General features: G+C 46.2%; 6 protein-coding genes across 6 annotated transcripts; 3 read left to right on the forward strand and 3 right to left on the reverse strand.

Moving 5' to 3' along the window:
• Positions 1–310: 310 nt before the first annotated feature.
• Positions 311–2,296, forward strand: C8R40DRAFT_515147 (Aldo/keto reductase). Its single transcript, XM_046235304.1, has 12 exons — positions 311–495; positions 554–658; positions 707–814; positions 872–949; positions 1,011–1,057; positions 1,114–1,152; positions 1,209–1,295; positions 1,354–1,511; positions 1,566–1,657; positions 1,713–1,901; positions 1,960–1,990; positions 2,063–2,296. The coding sequence occupies exons 1-12, from the start codon at positions 451–453 to the stop codon at positions 2,134–2,136; spliced, it is 1,053 nt and encodes a 350-aa protein (XP_046083052.1). The 5' UTR covers positions 311–450; the 3' UTR covers positions 2,137–2,296.
• A 14-nt stretch (positions 2,297–2,310) lies between these two features.
• On the forward strand, positions 2,311–3,956 carry C8R40DRAFT_1174034 (uncharacterized protein; the record flags this gene model as incomplete). Its single annotated transcript, XM_046232115.1, has 2 exons — positions 2,311–2,325; positions 2,385–3,956. 2 exons carry the CDS (start codon positions 2,311–2,313, stop codon positions 3,954–3,956), a joined length of 1,587 nt encoding a protein of 528 aa, XP_046083053.1.
• A 619-nt stretch (positions 3,957–4,575) lies between these two features.
• On the reverse strand, positions 4,576–5,838 carry C8R40DRAFT_1162339 (uncharacterized protein; the record flags this gene model as incomplete). The annotated part of the gene is made up of 10 exons (XM_046230233.1): positions 4,576–4,766; positions 4,838–4,884; positions 4,947–5,035; positions 5,089–5,115; positions 5,168–5,203; positions 5,261–5,301; positions 5,355–5,384; positions 5,452–5,516; positions 5,570–5,763; positions 5,824–5,838. 10 exons carry the CDS (start codon positions 5,836–5,838, stop codon positions 4,576–4,578), a joined length of 735 nt encoding a protein of 244 aa, XP_046083054.1.
• Positions 5,839–6,007: 169 nt separating this feature from the next.
• Positions 6,008–10,331, reverse strand: C8R40DRAFT_1119223 (uncharacterized protein). The gene is made up of 11 exons (XM_046228720.1): positions 10,276–10,331; positions 10,133–10,225; positions 9,998–10,078; positions 9,883–9,949; positions 9,694–9,824; positions 8,479–9,640; positions 8,102–8,217; positions 7,904–8,044; positions 7,764–7,837; positions 7,562–7,702; positions 6,008–7,498 (listed from the first exon to the last, which is right to left on the reverse strand). The coding sequence occupies exons 1-11, from the start codon at positions 10,279–10,281 to the stop codon at positions 6,424–6,426; spliced, it is 3,087 nt and encodes a 1,028-aa protein (XP_046083055.1). The 5' UTR covers positions 10,282–10,331; the 3' UTR covers positions 6,008–6,423.
• A 964-nt stretch (positions 10,332–11,295) lies between these two features.
• C8R40DRAFT_1053615 (uncharacterized protein) lies at positions 11,296–13,816 on the reverse strand (the record flags this gene model as incomplete). The annotated part of the gene is made up of 3 exons (XM_046224865.1): positions 11,296–12,488; positions 12,546–13,397; positions 13,447–13,816. The coding sequence occupies 3 exons, from the start codon at positions 13,814–13,816 to the stop codon at positions 11,296–11,298; spliced, it is 2,415 nt and encodes an 804-aa protein (XP_046083056.1).
• Positions 13,817–14,872: 1,056 nt separating this feature from the next.
• Positions 14,873–15,400, forward strand: C8R40DRAFT_1119226 (uncharacterized protein). Its single transcript, XM_046228721.1, has one exon. The coding sequence runs from the start codon at positions 14,991–14,993 to the stop codon at positions 15,192–15,194; it is 204 nt and encodes a 67-aa protein (XP_046083057.1). The 5' UTR covers positions 14,873–14,990; the 3' UTR covers positions 15,195–15,400.
• Positions 15,401–15,886: the final 486 nt, after the last annotated feature.

A 15,886-nucleotide genomic window follows, 5' to 3' on the forward strand; every position in this document is an offset into this window, starting at 1 on the left:
CAGATGCCGTTTTCAACACTCACTCTACCACTAACCAGACCCATTTTAATTGTCTGTACAGTTCTACTCATGGTAGAGCAATAACCCCGATCTTGTTCCGAACTAATCCTCAATGGCCAATACCGTTGCATTTACAATTTCAAACTGTCCGCTAACAAGCACCCTTACTCTCATTCGTATTCCTTACTAGGTCCTTCTGCCCTCACTCTCCCAGAGGGAACAAAAAATTCGTACTCCATTATAGCGTCAATCTACTGAACGACCCAAACCGTGGTGAACACTACCATACGTGCGTGCCCCACCTCACCGTGCGTTGGATCAAGTTCAGAACCCAAATCTCTCAACTGCCCCGAAATCATTCCGAGTTACTCTGCCCAGCTTACGAGTTATAGTCTATAAAAGAGTCGAACAAATATCTCCTGTGAAATCAATAACAGATAAGGATTCACAATGTCTACTCAACCAGTACAGAAAAGCCAGCTCAATATCGTTATGGTACGTTAGAACAACGAGCGAGATGTTTAATCAACTCTTACATCCCATACATCTATAGGGTGCCATGACCTTCGGTAAAGAAGGTACAATGGGAGCCCGTGTCCACGACTTGAAGGACGTCGAGGCAATCATTGATGTATTCGTCGCGCACGGACATACCGAAGTGAGGATCTTTCAATCTTCGCACCGTGCTGATCCTACATAACGCCAGGTTGATACTTCCCGTACCTACGCTGGTGGAACCAGTGAAGAATTCCTTGGAAAACTCGATTGGAAAGCCAAGGGCTTGAAATTGGAGACAAAGCTCGTTCCAAAGCATGTGTGTATCTGCCTATTTGTTGCGGCAATGACTTTGACTGATTCAGACAATCATCAGGACAATCCCAACCTCCCCCAAGCGATACGAGATTTCATGAACCAGCTTTCGCCGGAGGACATTCATCACACATACGAAGTAATTTTCATCCATGGAATGAATCCTTGATATTGTCGCTGACGACTTGCTACTCTGATAGGACATGAAAAAACACATCCTCCTCTCTTTGAAAGCTCTCAATACGAAGTACGTTTGTTATTTAGCTGAGATCAAGAAATTCACATACCGTGTTTGCCCCACAGTCAATTGGAAATGTGGTATCTGCATGCTCCCGATCGCACGTATGCAAATTTCTGAGCTTTCCTGGAAGTATACAAATTTTTGGTCGAATTTCTAGGATCCCTTACGAGGTCACTATGAAGGCCGTCAATGACCTATACAAGGAGGGCTATTTCAAAAGGTTTGGTATCAGCAACTATATGGCGTAAGTATTTCAAGTCCCCTCGTTAGTAATCACTAGTTGGACTCATATCACTTGCCAGTTTTGAGGTCGCCGAAATTGTGACCATCTGCAAATCCAATGGGTACGTCCTTCCTTCTGTGTACCAAGGTATCTACAATGCCATCCATCGTGGAGCGGAACCCGAGCTCTTTCCTTGTTTGAGGAAATTTGGAATCAGCTTTTACGCATTCAATCCATGTACATATATTTTCCACTCTTCGTGCGGGAATCTTCTGAGCTCTGGTTGTTTAGTGGGAGGTGGATTCTTCACCGGCAGATATGGTTCTCTTCAAGATTCTGTCGAGCCTGGATCTCGTTTTGACCCACAAGGGTTTCAAGGACAGGTGGGCCAGTCCGGCAACACAAGATGACTTTGTAATTGATTCCATCGGCAACTAGAGCTACCGAGGAAGATACTGGAACGAGCATTACTTCGAGGCTTTGACGTCTGTCAGAAAGGCTGGTGAAGCCCACAACTTGACTCTGGGAGAGATTGCACTGCGTTGGGAGTCCCATCATAGCATGTTGAAGCGCGAGCACGGAGATTCTATTCTCATCGGAGCCTCCAACATCGAACATATCAAACAAGTGAGTAGACGACTACAGGTTAAATTTTATCCTGATTATGCCAACGCCATGAATTCAGAACTTGATTGATTTGGAGAAAGGACCTTTGCGTGAGTATTTTGTGATCTACGTTCAGAAAATTTCGTTGCTGAAAAAAATCCCCTGGCTATTCACGTTCACAGCGGAAGAAGTTGTTACTGCTGTTGACGAAGCTTGGGCATCAGTCAAGCCATTTGCATCGAAATATCACTTCTGAAAGTAACTTAGGAAAATATCTGCGTAGATAGACAGTGCAGGGGTATGTAGTAGTACATAAGTTACTAGCAAACACTTTGTATAAGTTTTGATATGCGCTCATGTGACTAGTATTACCAAATCGAGATAAGAGCGCTTTTCTGAAATTCCGATCTTGTCTTGTCACTAAATTGTCATGTCCGCCTCATCTGTGAGTGTTGTAGCTCATCATTTTGAGATCATACAACTTAGTGTTGCTGAATGCAACAGTCCTCCGATGTAGATTACTCCCAGGAACTGGAGTTATATCTCTCCCCACCTGACATCGAAGAAGAACTTCAATTATCTTTACACGAAGCCGCACCACCCGAATGCAAGCCGGCGATAACCATTGCTGAAACTCGCAGCAGAAGAAAAGCCAGACTACTACAGCTTGCTCTTACTCGTTCTCCTTCGCCTATCTACTCTCTACCTTGCGAAATGTTGTCGTTGATCTTCACCGAGTATTGTTTGATGTCGATCAGTCCCAACAAGAAACCATCCCCTCAGTCTGTTCTAACCCAGGTCTGTTCGACCTGGAGGCAAGTGGCTCATGGAACACCAAGATTGTGGTCTCGTTTCCAGGCTTTGCTTGGGGATAATGGGTTTGAAGTACATGGTGATGCGATGACTACGTGGCTCGGTCGTAGCGGAGAAGTTCCCCTCGAAATAGCCATTCGACCGAAGGACATCACTTTCTCTCCTCCGTCAAATATACTTGAATGCATGGGATCCTTTTGTCACCGTTTGCGAATCTTACACTTGGCCATTCCTCTCCACGCAGTCATTCCTCTGAGCCTCCTACCCGGTTTCCCGCTATTGACGGCCCTAAACCTTAGTCTCATCAGAGACGAGTCAACCCGAAGTGGACCGAACAAAATCGGTGTCAACGATATAGGGCAACTAGAGCCAGGGTACCACCAATTGTCGATCCTACGGAACTCACCGAGGCTGACTGATCTGAAGTTTGTGGGGTGGGAGTTGAGCAAGGAGATGGTGCCGAAAGTTCTCAGTCTGCTGCTTCCCGTATCTCAGCTGAACACTGTTCAGTTGCTTGTGGCCGCTGAGGCCTGCCACATCCTGATGGATCCTTTACCCTACCTCAAAATCTTAGAGGGAAGCTGCGCTAGCTTGGTTCAATGCACGCTCCGCTGTCCTCAATGGATGTCCGGGATCATTGTTCCTGGCATCACTTTCCCACTGCTGCAAATACTCGATCTGGTCGACTGGCATGACGAATGTGAATCACGTTTCCTGAATGCCATTACCGTCCCTTCGCTTCGCTATTTCCGCACGAATCATACCTACCACGGCGGCTTTGTCAATGAAAGCTTTGCAAGCGATATGATCGATTTACAGGAGCGTTCCTCTGCACCGTTGAGGACTTTTGAATTACTGGGCATGCATGAGTTACCAGTAGACGACCTCCTTTCCATCCTCGCCGTATTCCCTATGTTGCACAATCTAGGGCTTAATCAGTGCGACCTAGATACTGCACCACTGATGCAGGGTCTGGAATACTGTGCAAACAAACCTCTCCTTGTACCCCGACTTCAATCGTTCAGTTTCAAAAATGCTCAGCTCAAGCCTAAGGGTTCCGATCGGTACATTGCCGATATGGTCGAGTCACGTAACCTTATTGGAGATCACGACGAGCAAAGACCTGTCGACCTGCATCGTATCTCTAAATTGACCGTGATCTTTGAGAAGCAATCACTCAGTCATACCGTGACGAAACGATTGAGAAACAGTGGAATACGCGAGTTGACTTTGGCCGACAAGGTGAAGAAAAAAGTGAACTAAGGAGAATGCCCGCGAGGGATTGACGCCAGAGAGTTGTATGTAGGAAATACCTCTTCGTCCGTGGGGCTCATTCTTCCACCCAGCTGGAACTGGCGAAGGGTTCTTTCTCTATGAAAAGCTAGCCACCGGAGATGGTCTAGGCTTGTTCATAAACTTGATCTGCTTGCAATTGAAACAGTTCAGTCAACCTTTGTAGCGTCACGTAACATCTCGAGCATGGACATGAAGGACTCAGTAGCACCACTTTATCATGGCTTTCACGGAAACGGAACAAGTCATCGTGCACAAGCCTTCTAGCAGTGAAACACAAGTAATTAACGAGTTTTACGGAACAGAAAAGTAGTTCATTTGGCTTAACACAAATGGCAGTTCACTCAAAGTTCATTAATGCATTAGTAGTAGTGCGTTCTCCATCATTCAAATGAACAGCAAAGTTTTTTTCAATAAAGATGTACGTTGGTTGTGATCGAGAGAGGAGAAAAACAATACGATACTACATATAAATATACACAGTAAGCAAATATTGAAAGAATTCCGGTACAGATTCGTAATTTTCTTCCTTCCGCGACAAATTTCAACGTCTGATATGTATAGACTTGGCTCTCCTGGACACACGGATTCAAGGGAGCGTCAAGACCGTCTGCATAAACTGATCGTAGTTTATCTGGATCCATCCATCGCGATCAGTGTCGAGTCGACCGAATGCCTCGCTCAGCTGCTTGATTGCGACACAAGCACGGACGAAACGGTCGAAGGAGATTCCGGGGGGAGGCATACCACGAGCACCCGACACGCTTGAAGCTTTAACGTCTACCCCAAACAAGGGTAGATAGTGAGTTTTTCGGGTGTAGTAGGCGAGAAACGTAGATAGAAAGACTGACCATATTTACGTTGGACCAGATCGAGCAGTTGGGGTGAAAGTTGGTAACTGTTTGGGGAATGTAGATGCTTGAGAAGCGGAATTTAAAATAGGTCAGCGGATGGACGCACCCGAATTGAGATAGCGCCTCCCTCAACTCAACACCGTCGATGGATCCAGAACGATCCCGGTCAAAGTGACGGAATACGTTTTGCCAGTCCTATACATAGATAGCTCAACGGATGCAAAGGACAGATGTTCGGCGATGTTTACCTTAATGTATTTCCATAGGCCAGCGAACTGTGCAAGTTACACGTTGAGTAAAGTACCCAACAAGAGTAGAAGGGCTTGCCTCGTTGAAGCCAATAGTCCCACTTCGATCCGTGTCCTAAATAGATAACGGTCGGTGCAACGGCCATTAATGTGTATACACGAATTCGCTCACAAAGATCGACATTAGCATCTTGACAGTATCCAAGTCAAAAGCTTCATAGACTGATCAGTTCGGTTTTAAGATTATGAAGGAAGCAAAAACGTACGAGTCCAATCTCCATTGATTAGAGCTCTTTCTGTGAACAGCATCTCAGACAAAACTGCTCAAGATTATCAACTCCGACGTCGACGTCGATTACTCACCAAGTTCTTGCGCATTGATGCTGCCAGAATTGTCGGTATCTACAGCGGCGAACCAGCTCCATAACCTACAGATCACATATTCAGTTAAATCGCCACAGATCAGTTTGCAAATCCGTACTGAGGATCAGCTCCAGGTGGCGGACCCATGGATCCTCGAGGAGCGAAGCCGCCGCCTGGAAGGCCACCTGGAGGGCCGCCTGAAGGAGGATAGCTTCCATAACCACCTGGGGGAGAAGAACCATATGAAGCCGGAGGAGGGGGTCCATATCCGCCTGGACCGCCGGGAGGAGGGGCATATCCGCCACTACCATACTGTTCGCAAGTAGTAAGTATAAGTTCCTTCAAGTTGCGAAAAGATAACTTAGAACTTACACCACCGTAAGACATTGTATGAGTTGGAAAAGTAAAGTTGTTGTTGTGAAGAAAGACAAAGATAACGCTGAATGATTGGTCGAATCGTGAGCGCGTGAGCGCACAGCACATGGCCGTGCGCCGAGGTCAAAACTTATGATGCCGCTGTGTTTTGTTGCAATATTGTTTCTGAACCACAACGAAATAACGACAACGAAGAGGGTAGAATTCATCTACCTACTCAAGTACTTACTGTTGGATTAATGCTATAGCTATGATACAGAGTTGTGGTGAATATCCAGATGAGCAAATTAGAAAAGAATATCAGATGCAAAATACAGAGAATCAGGTAACGAGGGCCCGTTCCCGTGTTTTCTCCTTCATGTTCAAAGCGGAGTCTGTACCTTGCTCTCCGGGCTAGAAAGACAAATGGGAAGGAAGGAACCGAGAAAAGACAAATGCGATAAACTATAAAATGGTATGCGATAATAAATACTATAAAACGGCATGGTACTGAAGTGACGGGAACACAAGCTGATAAGAGCAAGGTGTATGATGAGAAGGGAGAGGATATGGACAATGGATCCACAATTGCGAGCGCGCAAATGCAAGTTAAGCAAGTCAAGCACTAGCAGCGACAAAAGGCGGAAACGGAGGCCGTGGGTCTTGCCCATGCCCTTGCCCTGGCTGGTTCTGACTCGGATGCGTATGAGCTTGAGCTTGCGCTTGAGCCTGAGTTTGACCTTGCGCAGCATCAAGCATTCGCTTCTTCCTCCCATTTCCACTCCCTACCCCCGTTGCACCTTTCTTCTTCTTTAGCGAAGGTGCAGGCCCGATCACAGGATCTCCCGTAGCTATCGTCATGGACATTGTGGACGCCCCCGGTTTGCTTGTAGCATTACCATTCAAATTCATGGGTCCAGATCCAAATTCGGGTTTAACGATTCCATTCACCAACCGGTTATTCGAAGTTTCTCCTGCTGAGGGCGGATTGGGAGTAGCGGACAGCGGATTACTGACGTCGGTGTTGACATTGGCGGAGTAAGCGTTTGTGTTGGCTTTATTGCCGTTGTTAGAGTTCGACGCTGCACCAGCAGCAGCACTAGAAGCACCTTTGGCCTTTTTCTTGGCAGCTGGATACGATGATCCAGTCTTGACAATATGACCAAGAGGACTCATCTTGGCTTGTGCTGGTGTCGGAGAGTCGTCCGGTATGATAGTTTCAGGAGGAGGTGAAAATGGCTGGGCTGGCGGTTGTAATGATAATGATGGTTCCTGTGGTAAGCCCGAAGGAGGCAGAAGGGAATTTGAAGGAAGATGAGTGGCGGTATTGTGCATTGGTGGAAGGCTGTTTGATATGGGCGTGGGTGTATGTGCGGGTGCTGGTTGACCACCAGGAAGTTTGGGTGGGCCGAGTAGAGGAGGAATATATGGTTTCGGGAGTGATGGTATGCTTGGATAAGGGTTGCTTAGTGAGGGTCCAAGCAGCGGTGGAGGTGCAAGTGGAGGGACTGGTAAATGTGATAATGGAGGTACGAGAGGCGGTATTGCTGGCGCGGGAGGAGCAGCAACAGCCTGCAATCGGTCGTGGTAAAACTTCTGCAGAAGTCCAATTTGTTCTGGTATCCTTCCGGCGGTAAGTGGAATAAATGCTGGAGGTGGAGGAAATGGTGGTGGTGGCTCGGTTGGCTTCGTACTGTGTCCAACAACGTAAATCAAATGCAATAGCGAGACAAGACAACTAAAAAAGGATACGTACACGGGTAGAAGGTTCGTTCTTTTCTTCTTCCCTCTGAGTAACCTTTTCGGAATCGTCAAACTCGACATGCCAAATTCCTCCGCGATACCCAGTTCACGCAGACCAAAGTAATCCACTCCGAGGGTATCGGCGAATTCACCACTAGAAAGAGGCAATGCATCAGGAACTGATCATGGTCAGTTCAATACGTAGAACCACGTACAGAGCCAAAGCGCTATTTTCTTCCTCTTCCTCCTCATCGAACAGACCCTCGTCTTCCAGAGTTTCCACGGACGTCTACGAGGAAAGAATATAAGCGAACCAGAAACCGTGAGGCTAACGCCGGAAGAAATTTCTACTCACAACTTCCCGATAAGCTCCCACAAGCTTCTTCTCCAAATCAGCCAAGCGAGAGCCGTATCGCTCAACGTCATCAGCGACATATCGTTCAAGGTCCTGGATTTCGGAGATACCGGATTCAAAGAGCGTGTGAAGGATGATTTCCTGCATTCATCGATTAAATCTCTTTGATCTTTGTGGAAGGAGAAAGAATCTGTTCACCTCTGTGCTCATCGTGTTTGCAAATTTGTCGCAAAGGAACTTGATCGTTCGGCCCACATTGAGGAGATACTCCGATGCTACGCCAGACAGTACGTCCAACGCCGCTCTGGATGTCCCTAGATAGCATAGATAGATGTAACGAAGGCAAAGGTTAGCAAGATGATGAGATAGATACGCGGGGCCAATACAAAGAGAAAGCTATGCAAGAGTCACGAATAAAGACATTAAACAGAACCATGAGAAAAAAACGTGTTTGCGTTCCAAAACACGCAGCACATAGTATAAGAAGGTGCGATAGCCATCAATAATAGAGAGAATAAAAATCCAACGAAACGAAACGAGGTAGAAGGACTCCAGGACGAAACGAAAGGACATACCTTGAAACCCAGCATGCTCCAACACCTTCCCGTTCATCCACCGTAAACAATCATCAGCATTTTCGCTTCCAATCTCGATCCCACTGATCTTACGTCCCCGCCTTGTAGGGACCTCCCACGGACGTTCATCGACTCGGTCGTCAATCGCTTCATCCACGTCCATTGGATCTGAACCCAGACCGCCTGTACCAAGGCCAGGCCCGGGGCCCACCGCTGAAGAAGTCTGAGCATTGAAACTAGGTGCAGCTTCTGCTCCTTCCCCATCTTCATTCCCCACCCCCGAATCTTTCGTCAACCCCAACGCAGCAAACCTCGCATGAGTATGTCTCACGCGTTTGATGGTGCGTACATTATTGTTCATCAAGGTCAACAATGCTTTCGGTTTATCTTCTGGTCGATACGAATGCGGCAATTTCTTTCTGCATTTCTTCTTCTTCGCTGTTTGGGCTGGGGATTTCGGTATTGGTGGTCTCAGGAATGGATGCCGTGGCGATGATGATGATGATGCGGAGGATGGAAATTCAGGTAGGCCATTGGGTAATAAAGCATCGGATTGGACAGTACTCCACCATAATTGTGTGAGTTCGTCGTCCTTGGAAATTGTGGTAGGGGAGCCAGGTGAAGAATCGGATAAAGGAAGTGGGGTAGCGAATCGAATACGTTTGTGAGCTCGGTGATCATTGACCCCATTGATGACTTTTCTTTTATCGCCTAGTTGTGCCGACTCGTCGTATTCGTCTTCATGCTCGGACGGGACGAGTTCACGCATTCGAGTCCGTATATCGGAGGTGGACGAAGACGGGCCTGCTTCTTGTAAACTTCGATCCAAGTCCCGGAACATGGACATGCCTTCTGGCGTTCTAATCAATGCCGGAGATTCCTCAAAGGACGTATCTCGTCGAGGGACCTTGGTGACATCTTTCGCTAGAGAGGATGCTTTGATAGTGATTGTGGGTAATTTGGAGGACGATGGTGAAGCGACGGATGGTGAACGAGTATGTGCACGTCCATTGATGCCATTGATCTTTGGATGCAATGCGCCGGACGAAGAAAAGTCGTATGGGATATATGGATCTGCACGTTCCTTGCGGTCGGTGATGTGAACGAGTAGTTTATCTGCCTTGGCCTTAAGCCGTAGGGCAGCTTTGGGAAGATGGTGTCCCTGTGTTGATAGACTTGAACATGCGAACAAGACGCCACGGACGATAGACATACCTCTGTTGAGTTATATGTACAACAATTCGACCAAATAAGATCCAGGTCATCCTTGAACTCTTTCTTAGACTTATACTGTCTTGCTTTAAGTTTCTTACTCATGGTTTGAAAGTCCATGGGATTCGAGATAACTGGAAGAACGGATGAATAATGAGGCAACATCTAGAGTCCGGCACGACTTGGACTTACCATCATAATAGTCCGCGACCTCCGCCTTGAGCACTGGCTTAAGGAAGGCCTCCGCATCGTGATTATCCTTCAGACGCGGTTAAGAATAAGTTACATCACCTGAAGCGTGACTTACCAGGGTGACCGTTTTGAGGTCTGCCAAAACTCCTTCAAGTGACTCGTAGAAGGCATTAGAAAGTGCATTATCATCTCGCCGCTGTGCATGGGCGAATTGTCAGGTAGCCGTATGGTTATTAGCTGAGCTACTCACTCCTCTACCATCCTTGACAGTCGTTAACAGTGATTTGAGGTCTACATCTGGCAAAGTTTTAACCTTGCTGTCCGACAAGGTCTTCAGCAGGTTCTATGATGTTTCCGTTAGCTTTGCACTGCAAAATATCCGTAAACACTCACGTTCATCCTCTCCCCGCTGCTGTCGACGATGGTGGAACCGTTATCCTTGTCTTGATTTCAAACTCAGAAAAGCACGTGCTGCCTCATTCTCTTATAAGCAAAGTCACATATTCGGCACCCCATCAATTTCCCCAGCTTTTCCTCTCCCCGCCCTCGCCAACAACAACGAAGTACTATGATCTAGCTCACGATTTATGTTATTTTGAATGCAACGTTTGATGTGGTACTCTCTGTATAGATCGAGGGAACCGTGCGTTTCTGAAATTACAATCATTGGTCATCGCTATGCTGATGATGCTTGCTGCACACAGAGACGTTTACCTACCCGATACTTATTTTGCAAGTATTATTCCACATCATGCAACACACTCATGCACTTGTTATTTTTTTTCATATGATCAATGATCATTAACCGCAACCCCCAAGTATTTCGGCGATGTTAGATACCCCAGTAAAGCTTGTCGCACTTCCTTCCTGATTCCATAGTATACACAACTTTTTGCATAACGAGTTACCGTTGGAGTAATTGATCATGCATTTATTGTCACTGTCTGGACTGCACCGTGCTTGATGGTGGATAATGTAGATTTGAGAATGGGATTTGCATAGGGCGCGCGGTGAGTGGGTACGGCGGGTGCTGGTTACATGCCCATGAGTTGTTACATAGACAAATCCAAAGGGTGCCTGCACATCAAAATTGTTGTTTCTCGGCCCAGATTTGGCCAATATTTTAGATTGAAAAGCTGTGCCGATAGCGGCATGCACCCGGCGAACACCAGCACCCTCTCTCTCTCAGATCAGATAAGCTAAGAAAAACTATATTGAAAATTAGACAGCTGCGCAACAAGGATATAATGATTATTGAGTATGGGCACCCGCAGCAAACTTTCCGTGCGCTGACTAAGCGGGCGCCTATGCGTTAACTCGCGAAATACAGTAAAATCTGTCGCGCTGATTGTTTACTTCTCCGTTATATTCTTGTACCAGGAGATACTTTGTGTTCAGTACAGAATATACAAATTATCTATAATACTCTTCCTCTGAATCATAGCCATCTGAGTCAAACTCATCCAAGGCCTCTACAGTAATGTCTGGAATAGTCTCCTCTGCCAGATCTTCAGGTTCTTCAGTACTTTCGGATGCATGAGCACTATTATACTCCTCAACTGCCGCTCTGAGGAGCTGAACTTTCTCATCTCGTTTGCCCCAAGAGCTTTCAACTTGAGGGACAGCTCCTTTAATACCATGTTGTTTGTGCCATTTAAGCTGCATCGTGATTTCGGGAACAGAAAAATAGCCTGTAGTACCCTGTGCTCTCGAAGCACGATAATCAATTTCTGTCAGGGCGAAGATTGGCCTAACAGCATCAACAGCATTCCGAGCTGCTTGTCGCTTTTCTTTTCGTTCGGTATCCTTCTCGATCTTCTTCTCCGCTACTTCCTGACGATGCTGAGCCATTTGGATACGTTCTCGGTGATTATCTCCTGATGCGTCCTGAGTACGAGTGATTTTTCGTAGCCATTGGCGCATTGCTGGATTGAGAGTACGAAGGTATGCAGACGTTTGATTAAATTTGAACATTTGTCGAGCATTATATTGGGTGAGAGATAAGGTAGGATTTGCACGACTAGTTTGTCTGTATGTTCTGAAAGCTCCTTCATTCAAATCATTTGTTTTCTCCATCCAGGCGCGTTCAATTTGCTCAGGCGTTGCGCGTGAAAGTGAGCCGCCCTCCTCGAATTCTGAGATGAAACGAAGCCAAGAATCCTTGGCTCTTTTGAGAAAGTGTACTAAAAGGTTCCGTATCTGTGGTAGCCATTGCGATGCGTGTTTTTGAGCAGCATAGAACGCGTCAGGCCGTTCCCAAGCTAGTCCATCGAGAGATCCTCGGGCAGCCGACGCGTCTGGACCGAGAAGACGTTCAGGTTCTTTTATTAACGTGTCAATGTGATCGATAACGCGCCGATGAAAGTCCCCAAGCCTCAGAATGTTGTCCTCTTTGGCATGAGGACCTCGTATCTCTCGCATATATGGGACACTTATGGCCAACCAATACAGCGTGATAACACAGAACTCCTGGCGCGTTGGGGGATCATTCAAACCAGCAAGAACATTCTGCTCCATATGGTTTAACTTTCCAGTGCCCTTGTTATGTTGCACGTACGTCAAGAACTCAATGAATAAATCCATGTGAGTGATTATCAATGCACAAGCTTCGGCGTGGGACTGAAAGCGTGTGTTACTCGTGTCTGGGAAAGCGAGGTTGAAACCCAACTTCTCGTCAAAGAAGAACCGTAAGGTGTCTTGCTGACCTCGTTTCCTGTCTTTGTGTCGAAAAATTGCACCAGCCAAACTCGCTACTTTGATTGCTCCCCGTTCACTTCGTGCTGTAGCGCGTTCTGCTGCTTCGGTACCTGGTGCTTTCTCAATTGCTGCTGCGTTGTCACGATTAGGAAGAAGGATTGGTGGAGGGAGGTCAGGGTGTCCATTCCAGTACTCATCCAAGCCGACACATCCTCCCTTGAACGCGTTCATCTCTTTGTGCATGCAGCAGCCTGCCCAAAGGATGAGATCTACCTCTGCCTTCTCTGCCTCTGACAACTTCTCGAATTCCGTCTCTCCTATATCCCGGATTATCTGCTTCCTCATCTCGTCAATCCTATATGTACGTTCTTCGGTACCTAGCGCGTCCCAAGCCGCCGGACCACCTGCCTTCTGTACAAGCACCTGCGAGCCTTGGAAGATGAGGCACGCGTATTCGTTATCGGTGAGCCGCTTAACAGCACGCTCCCCTCGAACTTCACGCTCTAAACGTGTTTTCCACTTTTTCAACAGCTCGAAGAGTTTCTTTTGATCAGCAGCATGATCGGAGTGAAACCCAGTAACAAGATTCCAGAAAATACGCGCGTCGTCCTCAGAAATGAGTCCACTTTCGTATGCAAGGTGAAAAAGATCCTCCGTAGTCTCAATCCACCCAGCTAACTGCGTCTCGCTAGTATGATTCACGGCCATCTTCAAACCAAGGAAGAATTGGAGTTTTTTGTTGGGTGTAATGACAGTAGCAAATTTCGATTCATACGTTTCGTTCTTGTGAGTTGTACCATCTCCGCTGAGTGTAATACCTTAATGGATGATGAATACCAAACACAGAATGTATCCCGTAAAACATACCTTTTGCATCCTTAAGGGATTCGATAATCTGTAACTTCGACGCGTTCCCGCCTTCTTTCACGATTCTACCAACACTTCTACGTGACAAATCTCCCTCTATTTCGATGCCAAGTGCGCATGCAATCCGTTTAAACACGCGTGTCACCTTGTTTGCAGGCACGGCATCCATTGCCACAAGATCGAGAAAGATGTCTCGAGTCTCATCGGGAATTATGCCATTGGAGTCCTTCAGGAAGAAAGTCCGCTCCTCGTCAGCTTTATCATTGAATGTACGGGCAATGCGGTTCGTGGCAGTTGCAAGGCGGCTGGGTATACGCGAAATCTTTGCTTTCAATGCACGTATCTGGCGTTGATAGCCATTTATACGCATCTGCAGGCTTTCCTCCACTTCTTCCACCTGTACCCTCCTTTGCTCCACCTCTTCTCGTAGCTCTTCAATCTTGTCATCCTTTTCTTTCAGATCCCTGTTCCCTTTTTTCTCCGTGTTTCTTTTCTCTTTTTCCCTCCTCTCGATCTCGATCTCCTTCGCCATTATTTCTTTCTCCTTTTCGTCTATCTTGGTTTCCTTCTGCTTCAATGAATTCCTTAAGTTGACTATGGTCTCCCTTGATTCCTGTGTCTCTGTATGCCAATACTTGGCCTTCTTTCGAAAACTGTCTACTTGTCCCTTCAAAGTATTGGCACGTTTATTTTGTTTCTGAGCATAGCGAGAGGGTCCTGATGTATCAATCCCATCATTCTCTTTGTTGTCATCTGCGTCAGATCCGGGATTGTCAGGTAGAGCTGTATTAAGACTGGTGGTAGTCTGGGAAAGGTTTCTCGCAAGTCTGGCAGCAGCTGTGCGCGCCTGTCGGTCCTTTTTCGACGTGCGTTTGTGTTTTCCAAAGGTTATGTGTTTGTCAGCTGCATTAGGCATGCAAGGAATCCACAAACAAGGCCAGGAGAACGCGACAAGAACACAACAAGAACGCGACAAGAACGCGACTGGGAATTAAAATCGAAGATTATGTAATATTGAGTGCATTCCGATAAGGATGCTCGGAATGGTTCTTCCCATCATCATGTAGCCCGAAAAACCGTCGGGATTGCGATCCTTCAGATAGATATTTCATAATGACAGAAAACATTCTCCAAATTTGAGTGTTGTCACAATGATTCATGCATGAACAGTAACTGATTGCTTAAAATTGGAAGATATTTCCTGTTAACTTTTATCTGCATTCAAAATTGATTCATTTGAGCAATATATATTGAGAGGTCATGTATCTTATTCTCTCAAACGAAACCAGCGCGAAACAAAATCCGGGCTTTGACCTTGTAGCACCGGCCCTATCTATCCGAGCATCCCGTTCCCACGAGCCACCTTGGTGGAGGGCTGCCCATACTCATATAATAATGGCATCCAAAAACATGTCCCTCAATTACGAATCACAGTATTTTCAACGAACCTTGTCAGTAGCATAGACATTGTTCCAAAAAATAAAATTTAGAAATACGAACAAAGTTACACCAAGTCATGCATTGCTACAAACAATTATCCCCAGATGGTTCAAAAAAGTAAACAGCTTGAAAAAATCACATCCACTCATCATAAAACCAGTTACAAAACACAACAAAAAACTCTAGTTACAATGTACCTCAAAAGGTGCAAAGAATCCAAAAATATTACTCTCCAAATCCCATTATTGCTTTCACCTGCTAATTGTCAACTGACAGTGTCACAAAGGTGCAAGCAAGAAAAGAGATAGAAAGCAAGATCCAAAAAGATCCCCCGACGACACAAGCTGGTACTGCAATAGCAAGGTCATCACGTCCCCGTGTTGCAAGCAGAGCACGAAGAGCAAGGGCGGCAAAAATTAGATAACCAAATACGGAGGGCGGTGCCCTCGTAATAGTGGTTAAACTATTAAGAACAGATACTACACTTGATCTAAGCCAAAAGGCCAGAGTGGTAAGGAACCTAAATGCGGGAGGGAGGCTTTTATAGAATTTTAGCGGGACGCACGGACCATTCTTGAGGGCAGGTTGGGAACGCATGGGGCACGTTACTACCTTTTCAAGGTTCATATCCCTAGCTTTGACCGTTCGCAAGGAGAGAGTAATAACGTCGAGCTATTGGCAACCACTCAACATATTTCTCTCGTATGATTGCTCGAGGTCGATCATCTGAAGTAATCTGTAAATTTGCCTGACCTTGATTCAAAGATTGACCGGATTCAAGTAGGTGCGCGAACCATTTCTCTCAATAACACATCGCAAGTATCAAGCAAACATGCTCTTGATTTAAAGCAAAGTATGTATGTGTTTAATACTACTTTATGTAGAACGCTACGTAGAAATACAGTTTTCGTTAAATTGAATAATGAGAATTGAGTAGGATATGTAGTGCAAGAATATGAGTGGAAGTTGTTTATCTAACGAGTCCAATGTGAAGAACGAG

The sequence above is a fragment of the Lentinula edodes genome (genome assembly GCF_021015755.1).
Source record: "Lentinula edodes strain Le(Bin) 0899 ss11 chromosome Unknown C8R40scaffold_34, whole genome shotgun sequence".
NCBI lineage: Eukaryota > Fungi > Basidiomycota > Agaricomycetes > Agaricales > Omphalotaceae > Lentinula > Lentinula edodes.

Bases quoted from the DNA above. Each gene is read 5' to 3' on its own strand.
- C8R40DRAFT_515147 (XM_046235304.1), top strand. From the start codon at position 451: ATGTCTACTCAACCAGTACAGAAAAGCCAGCTCAATATCGTTATG. The intron at 496-553 runs GTACGTTAGAAC...ATACATCTATAG, and splicing joins GCCAGCTCAATATCGTTATG to GGTGCCATGACCTTCGGTAA. The intron at 1,058-1,113 runs GTACGTTTGTTA...TTTGCCCCACAG, and splicing joins TTGAAAGCTCTCAATACGAA to TCAATTGGAAATGTGGTATC.
- C8R40DRAFT_1119223 (XM_046228720.1), bottom strand. The intron at 9,641-9,693 runs GTATGTCTATCG...CTATCAACACAG, and splicing joins GTACATATAACTCAACAGAG to GGACACCATCTTCCCAAAGC. The intron at 8,045-8,101 runs GTGAACAGATTC...CGATGAATGCAG, and splicing joins CAAACACGATGAGCACAGAG to GAAATCATCCTTCACACGCT.
- C8R40DRAFT_1119226 (XM_046228721.1), top strand. From the start codon at position 14,991: ATGGTTCAAAAAAGTAAACAGCTTGAAAAAATCACATCCACTCATCAT.